This window comes from Mastigoproctus giganteus, chromosome 11 (assembly GCF_048544385.1).
Source record: "Mastigoproctus giganteus isolate SK-2022 chromosome 11, ASM4854438v1, whole genome shotgun sequence".
Taxonomy (NCBI): domain Eukaryota; kingdom Metazoa; phylum Arthropoda; class Arachnida; order Uropygi; family Thelyphonidae; genus Mastigoproctus; species Mastigoproctus giganteus.
In genome coordinates, this window is record NC_143585.1 from 170,700,857 (window position 1) to 170,713,892 (window position 13,036).

Below are 13,036 nucleotides of genomic sequence, written 5' to 3' on the forward strand. Positions count from 1 at the left end.
CTGTATTTTTGTCCCCGAAATCGATTAACCAGGAAATTAATTATCTGGGAATATTTTTTTACTATCAATCCCAGAAACTCGAGAGTCTACTGTATATTCATACGCTACACAGATAATAAATGAATAATCAAAGCAGAACAAGGAAATACAGAGGGAATAGAAATAACTAAACAAATAAGACAAGGAGACTTGCTGAGTCAAACTCTCTTCAGCTCAATAATGGATGAATTAATTAATGAAGTAAATAGAGTAAATGAAGGAATTAGAATAAAAAATAAAAAAGTGTAATGTTCTATGCAGATGATACAGTACTAATGGCAAAAAAGGAAAATGATTTGTAAAGAATGCTACATAATTTTAACAAAAAAAAGCAAAAGAGTTTAAAATATTGAAATATCCATAGGAAAAATAGAATTCCTAACAATAGGGAAAAAAACCCACTGTGATCTAAATTAGAATTAGAAGTTCAGGAATAATCCAAGAAATCACAAGTAGAATACTGGAGAGGTGGGGGTTAAATAATATAATATAAATAAATAATATAAAGTAATAATCCAAAATAATCAAGATGTTAAAGTTAAAATATATAAAACTATAGTAAGAGCCATTTGAGATAAAAGAAGAGGAAATAAAACAAATAAATGAAACAATAGAAATGAAAACACTAAGGAAAATAACTAATAAAACATTAAGAGATGGAAGATAAAAATGAGGAAATCAGGAAACAATGTAAAATGCAGTTTATTAATGAATGGATATATAATAGAAAAAAAGAAGAATGAAAAAAACTTATATATAGGATGGATAATGATAGGTGGGCAAAAATAAAAAAAGACCTGAAACCGCAATGGCAAACAAAGTACAGGAAGGCCAATAAGAGGATGAAAAGATGAACTCTCCTAACCTAACAAGCAGCATGTTTATGGGAAAAGAAGACTTCTATATATTTGTTCAGACATTGCATGTGTCTGTTAAGGGGAAGTCTTCTCAGCCCAATTTGATTGGATACTACAAAGTCACAAAGGAACTGGATGCAAAAAATAATTTTGATATCATATATCGTATTTCCCCATGTATAAGACACACCTTAATTTTGGGGCCCGAAATTTGAAAAAAAATGTATTACATAAAGTTATTGAACTCAAGTTTTATTCATCATAAAATTCATACAACTCCTCATCACTGTCAAAACTCCCATCCATTAGCTTGTCCTCATCTGTGTCTGATGACGAATCATTGTCTTCCTCAGTTCCATCTATGGCATTTGAAATGCCACACTTCTTAAATGACTTGACAACAATTTCAATCTTGATATTATCCCAGGATCTTTTCACCCAGGTACAAACTTCTCCTATAGTTGGTTTCTTCACTCTTCCTGCTGGTGTCAAATTGTCCCCAGAAGACTTCATCCATTGGTTCTATTCATCTCTCTCATGGCAACTTTGAAGGGTTTGTTAATGTTGACATCAAGTGGTTGGAGCTGGGATGTCAAGCCTCCAGGTATGATGGCAAGTTTTGTTTTTTGCTCTGCAGCAATCTTCTTTGTGTTTTTTGTTATGTATGCCCTGAACTGATCAAGCACCAATAGGGCAGGTTTGCATGAGCCCACCTGGTCTCCTGCTCCAAACTTTCTCAAACTAGATCTTCATCCCATCCTGATCCATCCAACCTTTGTCATGAACGTGGACAATCACTCCTCAAAGAATGTCTTCTTTTGGCATTGTTTTGCTTTTGAAAATTAGCATAGGAGGCAGCTTGGTTCCGTCGGCACAACAAGCTAGGACAACTGTATAATGGCTCTTTTCATGTCCACTTTTCTTCACAGTTACAATTTTCACCCCCTTCTTATCAACAGTTCTGTTACTTGGGACATCAAATTGAAGGGGGACTTCGTCCATATTTGCAATCTGTCCCAACTCAAACTGATGTGTCTTCCGACATTGAATGACAAAACGATGAAACTCAAGGACCTTCTGCTTATAGTTTTCAGGCATCTTTTGGGCAAGTCTGGTGCATGTACGCATGCTTAGTCCATTCCATTCCATGAACCTAAAGCACCAATTATGCCCTCCTTTGAAATCGGTAACTTCTTTTTCATCAGCAATTCTTGTTGCCTCGTGCTGAACCATCTTTGTGGACACAGGAATTCCAATTTCCCTTTGCTCTTCAATTCCCTCTCTAAATCAGGCCATTTTGCTGACTTGCCTCTTCTTCTGCCGTGGCGTTTTCAGTAGGGTTTCTTCTTCCCGTAACCAGTCTCGGATTGTTTTCTCAGTTGGAGGAGGACCAAACTTACGTTCAGCAACACAATTTCCATTCACTTTTGCAAACTGGATCACTTTTAACTTGAATTCAGCACCATACGAAATTCTTTTCTGAGCCATTTCTGGGCAGAACGTGGCAAAACGTAACCTAATATATCGATAACAAGTGCGAAACAATGAGTGCAAAGATAACAAGTGCGAAACAATGAGCGCAAAGACAACAAGTGCGAAAAAGTGGGAAATGCAAGTAAAAAAATCTACAACCACTGTATAAGACGCACCCAGTTTTTAGACCCCAAATTTTTCGAAAAACGGTGCATCTTATACATGGGAAAATACAGTACTTGTATTTCAGGAAAACTTTTGATACTGTTGCAAGTGGAAAACTACTGTACAAGTATGGCATTAAAGGCAAGTTGCTGCTATGGATGGTTGAGTGGGAGGAGACATTGAGAAATGCAAAGTACTGCATATGGGTAGCAGTAACCCAAGAGAAACATAGCAACTGTGTGGTATTACACTCAGGGAAGCAGAGAATGAAAAAGACCTGGGGGTAATTGTGCGGTCAGATATGAAGTTTGCTGAGCAGTGCAGATGGGCTGCCAGAGCAGTTCATGGAGTCTTGTCAATGATATATAGGAATTTTGCTAGCAGGGATAAGGAGGTCATTATTCTCATGTATATAATCACCTCCTTATCCCTGTGCTATAATGGTCAGGCCACACCTTGAGTACTGCATACAGGTCTGGAGGCCTCATTTTAGGAAGGATGTAGAGTTGCTAGGTCAAGTAAAGAGAAGGGCAACAAGTTTGGTGAGAGGAACAAAGGAGTACTCTTATGAAGAAAGGCTCAAGTTCTGCAAATTGCAACATATGGAGACTAGGCACCTGTGAAGTGATCTGATTGAGGTGTATAAGGTCTTGAATGGTTTGAGCAGGCTCAGTGCTGATGAGATTCTTTGACTTGCCCAGATTAAGAACTTGAGGGGGCATAGATTCAAATTAAGGAAAGACAGTTGTAGAATAGATGTGCAGAAATTTGTCTTTAGCCAGCAGGTAGTTGATTGCTGGAAAAGACGTCCATCTGTTGTTGTGAAAGTTGATCTTCTTCTTCTTCCAGTCATACAATTCCCTGAGGAGCTGTTGTGGCCATCAACAAATTATCCCAATTGCATCGATCATGTGCTATACAAGCGGCAACACAAAATGTCATGCCCAAATGTTCACTGATCCCATCCTTCCACCTAGTTGCAGATCTTCCTTTAACAGCATCTTTTGTAGTTGGTTTTGTTATGGTCTCTGTGGTATCAGATAATGTTGTGGTATGCCATTGCCTAAAACATGGCCGATTTTGAAAGAGACTGGCTTTAATTATGGGAAGAGTCATCATGCATCCCAAAAGATGCTCTTGAAGAGGAAAGGTGACTACAGCAGAGCTCCACTTAGTGCAGAAGGCTGAATACAACTGGTTTTCGCCTGGTTTCCAGAGGTTGTCTATGTATATAAACGGATATATATTATTCATTAGATTTACACAAGTAGTTATTATATCTTCAGTGAATTTATTCATAAGGTGACGCTATTATCCTTCTTCTTCCTTCGATATCTAATTAATGTCCACTATTTCCAATTAATTATGTTGAATATATTTTAAAATAATTTTCTCCCAAACCATAAAACATGCAATGTTTCCTTACCATAAACATATTTTCATCCTGATTTGCACGGTCTTAATCCCCAATGAATACATTTCTTATGTTTTAAAATATTCGTCCTTCTGTTTCGTTTGTTTGTTTGTCATTTGGATTTTAGGAGCATTAGCAACTAAGGCCATATTGCTCCGGGGATATACGGTAATCATTCCCTGACCTTTCCGCATCCTCGGCATTTGATAGTCATGGGCTCGAACCCCGGTCTAATCAAGAAGCGTATTACGCACTACTGCTCCTGCCCACCTGGCCCCTCTATTTCAAATTTATGCTCTTTTCATATGGCTTTAACCACTACATAATCTTCTGTATTCTTTGAATGCGCTAACCATTAAACTGGTATTTTAATTTTAGAGCCTAAATATTTAAAGTTGATAGCTTAAATAAATTTAAGGCTGAGCTAGACAAACATTTGGAGTGACTGGATGGGTGAAATGGGTAGGATTTTTTTTTTTTTTTTGTTTGGCTTATGTTGTATAAACTTGCTTTCTTGCATCATATACCTCAACTAATGCTAATGCTAAAAAGACAGAGTGGTAATCAATGGAAACTGCTCTTCGTGGACTAATGTTATTAGTGGTGTCCCCCAGGAGTCTGTGTTGGGCCCATTGTTGTTTTCTGTATTTATTAATGATATTGATCAAGGTATATCAGGCTTAATATCCAAGTTTGCAGACAATACGAAGGTTGGCAGGGTTGTTAATGACAGTACACTACTGGAACAGGATCTAGAAAAGTTAGCAGAAAGACTGAGAGGTGGCAACTGAATTTTAACATTGACAAATGTAAAGTACTGTATATGGGTAGCAGTAACCCCAGAATAACTTATCAACTGGGTGGTAATACACTGAAGGTGACAGAGAATGAAAAAGACCTTGGAGTAATTGTGCAGTCAGATATGAAGTTTTTTGAATAGTGCAGACAGTCTGAGAAGAAGCTCATGGTGTCTTGTCTATGATTTTTCAGGAATTTTTCCAGCAGGAATAAGGAGATAATTATCCTCTTGTATAAAGCAATGGTTAGGCCACACCTTCAGTACGGTATACAGGTCTGAAGGCCTCATTTTTGGAAGAATGTAGAGCTGCTCTAACGAGTACAAAGGCCAACGAGATTGGTGAATGGAATAAAGGGTTACTATTACAGTGAAAGACTTAAATTCTGAAAACTACAGTATCTGGAGACTAGTCACCTGCGAGGTGATCTGATTGAGGTGTATAAGGCCCTGAATGGTTTTAGCAAGCTCAGTGCTGATGGGATTGTTCCTCTTGCTCAGATTAATTGCCTAAGGGGACGTAAATTCAAATTGACGAAAGACAGTTGTAGAATAGATGTATGGAAATTTACCTTTAGCCAACGGGTGGTTGAGTGCTGGAACAAACTTCTGTCTGTCGTAGAAGTTGACAGCTTAAATAAATTCAAGGAGTACTAGACAAACATTCGTGGACTAATGTTATTAGTGGAGTCCCTCAGGGTTCAGTGTTTGGTCCATTATTGTTTCTGTATGTATAAATAATATTGATGATAGTGTATCAAGCGTAATGTCCAAGTTTGCAGATGATACAAAGATTGGCAGGGTTGTTAAGGGCACTACTGATGCGATGCTACTGCAACAGGATCTGGAAAGGTTGAGAAGATGGGCTGAGAGGTGGCAAATGAAGTTTAACATTGACAAATGTAAAGTGTTACATATAGGAAACAGCAACCCAGAGCAACGTATCAACTCTGTGGTACTACACTGACAGTGGTAGAGAATGAAAAGGACCTGGGGGTAATTGTGCAGCCAGATATTAAGTTCTCTGAGCAGTGCAGACAGGCTGCAAGAGTAGCTCATGGTGTCTTGACAATGATATACAGGAATTTTTCTAGCAGGGATAAGAAGGTGATTATTCCATTGTTATAAGGCAGTGGTCGGGCCACACCTTGAGTACTGTATACAGGTCTGGAGGCCTCATTTGAAGAAGGATGTAGAGCTGCTGGAATGAGTACAGAGAAGGGCAACAAGACTAGTGAATGGAACAAAGGGTTGCTCTTACGAAGAAAGGCTTAAGTTTTGCAAATTACAGTGTCTGGAGACTAGGCACCAGCGAGGTGACCTGAGAGAGCTTAAATTCAAATTGAGGAAAGACAGATGCAGGATAGATGTGCGGAAATTTGCCTTTAGCCAGTGGGTAGTTGGTTGGTGGAACAGACTTCCATCCCTTGTTGTGGAAGCTGATAGCCTTAATAAGTTTAAGCTCAGCTGGGCAGGTATTTCGAATGAACGGAGGGGTGAAGGGGAAGGGGAAGGGTTTTTTTTTTGGCTGATGCTGCATAAGCTTGCTTTCTTGCATCATAAGCCTCTACTAATGCTAAAACTACATATAAGCAAACAAACCTATATGTGTTGTATTTCTGTACTAAAACAAAATAAAAACAGGCAGTTAATTGTCAGACTTCCAGTATGTCAGTATGTATGAAGGTTACCCAAAAAGTTTTCTACCTGTTTAATAAAGAAACAATATAGTTTTTTTTTTTTTTTTTTTAACTTGTAGAATCTAACATCTTTCAGAAGCATCACTTGCTTTGATGGGCTTGTGCACAAGAGTGATTGTCATGATGAAGCAAATGTCAATTAATTTCCCTCTTCTCATTCCCCACCCCTCTTAAATTTTTGAGAACAGAAGTGCATATCCATTGATTGTTTTCTTATGCAGCATATTATCTATCGAAAGAATTCCTTCTGTATCCCAAAAAATTATGGTCAAGATCTCCCTTCACTAGTGGAGGGTTGAGCCCTTAATTTTTTGTGTGGTGGTGACCCATAGTGTTTCTTTTATATAAACTCCTGCTTTATTTCCAGATTCACATTTCATACCAGTTATAATTTTTAAAAGAAGCCCTTATGGATCTGCATCATGCATGTGTAAATTTTCCTCATAAATTTAGACCTTACACTATTCCTGAAGAGGTGTGAGCATTTTTGGCAACCAGCAAGAACTGACCCTCTGAACTGAGCACCAAGTTTTCATGGAGGATGATTAATACCAACCTCCCCTCATAAATATTACATTTTTTGGCAATCATAGACACTTTAAAGTGTCTGTCCTGCATAACCAGGAGTAATTTTTTTGCACATTTCTGGAGTTGTCGTATTAGTCATTGAGTGGGATCTACAAACCCATTTAAAATTAATGCATAAAATGTTATGCAGTAATTTTATTCATGAATAAGTTTTGACCTGTTCCCTTTTTGTCAAAAATTTGATGATGATGTCCTGATGTTTCAGACCCATTTGAAATTCTTACCCCATAATTTTATGTGGTATTCAGAAAGGGCAGAATGATATACAGCTTTCGTGCCTAAGTTTTGGCCCATTCTCTTTTAGATTGGCTACTTTAAATCTCTTCTATACTTTACTGCATTGAGCTAGATCTGTACAAATAAGATACAGACATTATAAGAGTATGATAAAACCACAGTTTTTATATGTCAAGGTAGATAACTTATTGAATGTTCTCCATATATACCTGTACACACAGAATAACAATGCTAAGTAAAATGCAAAGCTAAAGTAAATAAAGCTCTTTTCTTGTAATTATTTTTTAACTAAACAATAATTACAAATAATTATATATATATAAAATCATGTGAGAATTTAAGATTAAGCCTTACAGCCTACTAAGTGTATGTGTAAAGTATATTTTGTTCCCCCTCACCAAGTGATAGGGATGGGGGGCAAAGTGATAAGAATTTGGATAGTTCCAACTTCTTATCACAATTACTACTCTTTCATCATTCTGATCAGATATTGAGGTTCATAGGCTCTCTATTTTGTAATCTTACTGCTCTTCAGCCATCTGCTAGTTGGTTGAAAAACAGTAATCTAGTGAATATATACTCATATATTTTATGTTGATATATAAATATATATTTGTCATATACTATAACAGGATCCTGTCTTGAACAAGCAAGATCTTACTTACATTGTGTTGCTAGCAGAGAGACCAGTGACTGCCTTAGCAAGACTAGACAGAGTAAGTTATTATCGCAGTAATGAAAAATTTGAATTAAATGTGTTATTTGAAGACAGAGTGCCACTTTTGTGCATATTGATAAACAAGTATCTCTTGAAATCATTGTTGTAGGTTTTATCAGCTAATTATGGTTTTATAAGAAAATTATAAACACTTATATAAACTTTAATTCTGTATGAGATAACAAGTCTTGGATATAATTAAAATCAGTATAATTTGATAAGATATTCAAAAGTGATTGCCACATTTGATCAAACCATGTGCTAATATGAATCTGTTTTACTAAATGAAAAGTTTTAATATTCTCTTCGATATTTAACACTTTTCTCACGAAACACTTTTTTTTTGTTGTCTGTACATTATTTACTTAAAATAATTTAATGTACTTCAGAATTATTTAGCAATTATTTTATTTTTATTTTTTTTTGAAATTCCGGTACATTTTCAAAGCTGAAGTTAATAAAAAATTATTTATGAAATACCATGAGTTAAAAATGACTCACTGGCTTAGTCCTTTTAAGCATAGAAGTAGAAAAGGTAGAAAATTTGGTTGTCAGCTAATTGTTGAAGTCAACATATGTTGGAATACACGGTTATTTGTTTTGTGTTATTTAATGTGTTAATAAAATTTATTCAATTTGTATTTTGCTATTTAAATCTATTTTTTGTACATCATTTGCTTTTGTATTTAATTTATCCTTACATTTAGAAGCATTTAGTGTATGTTAATGTTGTGATTGTTATTAAATATACTGTACTATTATTATCAATATACTGTACCAATTTTAATATTTTATTCTCGTTTCATTAATACCCATTAATAAAAAAAGTAATACATAAAATAATAATAATAAAGTAAAAAGTAAGTAGACAGTTGTCGGTAGAATTGCCATCCTCCCGGTATTTTATTTCTTTGTTCAGAAAAAGTAAAACGAAAATATTTCTGGTATTTTTCAAAAATAACGGGTAATATGTTGAGATTTTTTTTTTTTTTTTTTTTTTTTTTTGGTTGAGTTAACCAGAAAGGGCAGGGCCTGTCACTTATGTTTGATTTGGGGCCAATTTGCTCTAGTTACGCCACTGTAATCATGAAAATTTCTTGTGTTTACATTGGGGCCAATTTGCTCAAGTTACGCAAGTGTAATTATGAAAAATTTTTGCTTGGACCATGATGAGAGAGCGAATAAGTCGGTATCCTTTGCTTAGATGCTGTCATAGATATTCCATTAACACCTCTTCTATTTATATGTTCTTCATCATGAGATAATGCACGCATTCACTATCATCATAAAATTTTCAATGGTTTTTCTTTATTTTTTTTTTTTTTTGCCTCGGTGCAAAGTGCATAATGTGTCCCTCTTGTGTTTGTGTGTCCACAGGAGCTAACATCTGATGGGTTTGGGCTTGGCAAACCCGGAATCCTGAGCTGGCTATCATCATTGCTTGGTGATTCCTCTCTCTCTTTCTCTCTCTCTCTCTCTCTGTCTCTCTCTCAGGGTAACTCAGAATTGTTTTTGGCTGGTGCACCATATGGCTAATAATAATAATAATAATTCATTGTTAATCTCAATAAATGTAGGATGAATACAATACTGGAATATGATTATAGTTTCATCCAAAGAAATTATTGTACATGTTTTGTTCATATTTATCTTTAGAGTTGTATAAATGAACTATGAGGCTTCTATGACTGGACTGGGTGATATATACTTGAAAGTTTGACGGGCTTTAGCATCACCCCAGGGGCTCACATCTGGTGAGTATGGGCTTGGCAAACCCAGGGTCCTGAGCTGCATATCATTATTCTTCTCTTTCTTGCTTTCGTGGTGATTCCCTTATACTTCTCTCTCTCTCAGGGTAATGCAGAATTTTTTTTTTTTTTTTTTTTTTTTGGCTGGTGCAGCATAAGCCTTAGGTTTCCTTTCACCATATGGCTAATAATAATAATAATATTTTAGCTTTATTATGCTAGTGGTAGTGGAGAATCTCAGTATTGTCAACCACATTTATAGTTGATATATCGAGATCATCCTTCTCCATTATACAGGAAAGGTGAGGTGCTGGTTTGGTAGTCCCTACCTGTGTATTTTGGTATAATTATGGCAATATTCTAGAAGCAAGGTCAGTGCAAGAGTATTTGGCACCTATTAGGCATCCTTACATGTGCACCTTAGTGGATTTTGATAAGTCAGTATTAAAACACTCTTCCTCAACAGTGGTGTTCTTTAAACATAATTGTCATTGGTCCTAGCCATTCCTCCCTTCATTAAATTCTTCTTCTTCTTTAATGCTGCCGAATGGCGTTTGCGACTTTGTTTTGATATTGTTCTCTGTCTAGCGCTGCATGTAGAATTTGTGCTGTTGTCATGTGAAGCCAGGTGTTGATGTTATCTAGCCATGCCATTTTCGGTCTGCCTGGGCGTTTCTTGCCTTCGATCTTTCCCTCCAGGATGAGTGGTAGTAGGTGATATTTTTGTTGGTTCCTAGCAATGTGACCTAGGTATTTGCATTTCCTGCTGATGATGGTTTTGAGCAGGTCCCGTTCCGTGTGCATGTCCTGCAGGACCTGTGCGTTGGTTATCTTGGCTGTCCACGGAATTTTCAGCATTCTTCGGTAGAGCCACATTTCGAAGGCCTGGAGCTTTTTTGTAGTGGCTGATGTTAGAGTCCAGGTTTCTACACCGTAGAGCAGTATTGGCCAGATGTAGCATTTCAATGTGCGTAATTTGAGCATGATGTTCAAGCTTCTGTCTGTGAGGAGGGTTCTCCATTTGGTGAATGCCTGCCTGGCTTGTTCAATTCTGCTTTTGATTTCGGCCTCATGGTTCAGCTGGTCATCAATGAGTACTCCGAGATACTTGAAGCGGTGTATTTGCTCTAATTTTTCGTTGTTTAGTTTGATCGTGATTTTGCTTGCAGTCCTGCTGACCTTCATCACCTTTGTTTTCTTTTTGTTGATTCGTAGCCCCCATGCTTGGCTTTCTATGTCCACTTCGTTCAAGATGGTCTGTAAATATTGTTCTGAATCCGCTATTAGTGCTGTGTCATCGGCATATCTTAAGTTATTGATGTAGTGTCCGTTAACTTTTATGCCGATGTTCTTGTCAGCCAGTGTTTGATCGAAGATCATTTCCGAATAGATGTTAAAAAGAATGGGAGATAATGGACAGCCTTGCCGGACGCCTTTTTTTATTGGAATTGGGTCTGTCAGATCATTGTCATAGCGAAGCCGGGCTGTTTGATTCCAGTAGAGAGTTGTAACAAAGTTGATATCATTGTTTTCAAGCCCAAGTTTTCTCAGTCGGTCAATTAGGCGGTCGTGGTCTACTGAATCGAAGGCTTTCTCATAGTCAATAAAACATATATACACGTCTTTTTGATGTTCATAGCACCTTTGTAGCAATATTTGTAAACAGAAAATTGCTTCTCTGGTGCCTAGTCCCCTGCAGAATCCGAACTGTGTGTTTCCTAGTGCACTTTCGCATTTACATCTTATCCTTTGCTGAATCACCTTGAGGAAGACTTTTAGCACCTGGCTCATTAGACTGATCAGCCTGAAGTCTTCGCATTTCCGGCTGATAGCCTTTTTTGGTAGGGCCACAAAGATGGATTGGAGCCATTCGGATGGAATGTCGTTGTTGTTGTAGATTTGATTGAACCATTTCGTTAGTTGTTGGATGTTGCTGTAGTCTAGTTGTTTCAGCAGTTCCACATTAAATTAAGTTTTCATATTTTAATTTATTACTTAAATTTGGTAATTTTATATAAGTTGTTTATTCAGGATTTGTGGTACCTCCTAGATGATGGTACCCTAAGAAATTGCCTATTTTGCCTGGCAAGGTAGTGCTAAAATTCTAACATTTACATGTATTTTAATGGCTACAATAAGGGTTGGTCACACGAAATGTAGAAATATCTAATGGGGAGAACCAGTTTTAACTGCACATGCTCCATCTATATAATAATTTGCTTATGTCCTGCCATCAGAATGCTCCTTAATCTTGAATAACTCAAAGCTTGACAAGTTTTTGACCTGATTCCTTTTGCAATGTTTTATTTAGTAGCAAAATTAAGAAGAAAAAAAAATTTTTTTTAACCAATAAATCTCAAGAATTAATTTGCTCCCACCGAAACTAACTTGCTGATTACTTTTGAAGAGAAGACAATTTCTTAGCTTTTGTCATCACAATCAACAAAACTCAGTGTCAGATTTGAACAAAGTTGGCATTTTTGCTCATGGATAACATTATTAACATTAGTAGAAGCATATGATGCAAGAAAGTAAGCTTATATAGCATCGGCCAAAAAAAAAAAAAAAAAAAAAACCTTCCTGTTTCATCCATCCATTCACTTCAAAACTTTGTCTAGTAGTTTAGCCTTTAATTTATTTAAGCTGCAACTTCCACAATGACAGATGGAAGTTTGTTCCAGCAATCAACAACCCGCTGGCTAAAGACAAATTTCCACACATCTATTCTACAACTGTCTTTCCTCAATTTGAATTTATGTCATCTCAGGTGTGGAATCTGAGCAAGAGGAAGAATGTAGCAGTTTCCAGGTCCAGATAATTTTTGTGCAGTAATTGTAATTTTTTTTTTAAATGTCGATATAGTCATACATGTAAAAATTATCAAATTGCATTTTTACCCAAGTCCATCCCACTGACACCTTAGCTAGCAATGAAGGGAGCCGAGGGAAAGGTTTTTGTAATTACTTCGATATTAATCTTTTCTTCTCTGAAACAAGTTTGTCAAAATATTTTCCATGGGTACTTCTGACCTGATTACATTTGCAACAGGTTTTATTTAGCAGTAAAATTGAGAATTTTCCAACCAATTTTCAAAATTTCTGTTATTTTTTTCCTGACCAATTTTCGAAATTTCTGTTATTTTATTTTTTAATTTTTACAAAATAAAAAATGCCAGGAGAAACTGCTTTCCAAAGATGTCACTAACAAGCTCAAGGATGAAAGAAGCGATATACAGCTTGGCAAAGTGATGGAAAAGCAGCTGAAAGTAAATCAGATAAGTGAAGAATTGCAAGACAGGAAG

At 36.4% G+C, this 13,036-nt stretch overlaps 1 protein-coding gene across 1 annotated transcript in view; it reads left to right on the plus strand.

The window, feature by feature from the left end:
* LOC150078572 (protein tyrosine phosphatase domain-containing protein 1-like) overlaps positions 1-13,036 on the plus strand; it is a 274,976-nt gene that overhangs the window by 250,265 nt on the left and 11,675 nt on the right. Inside the window, exon 16 of the mRNA XM_090384615.1 lies at positions 7,902-7,985. Coding sequence (XP_090240741.1) covers positions 7,902-7,985 — 84 coding nt within the window. The remainder of the gene's footprint in view (positions 1-7,901; positions 7,986-13,036) is intronic.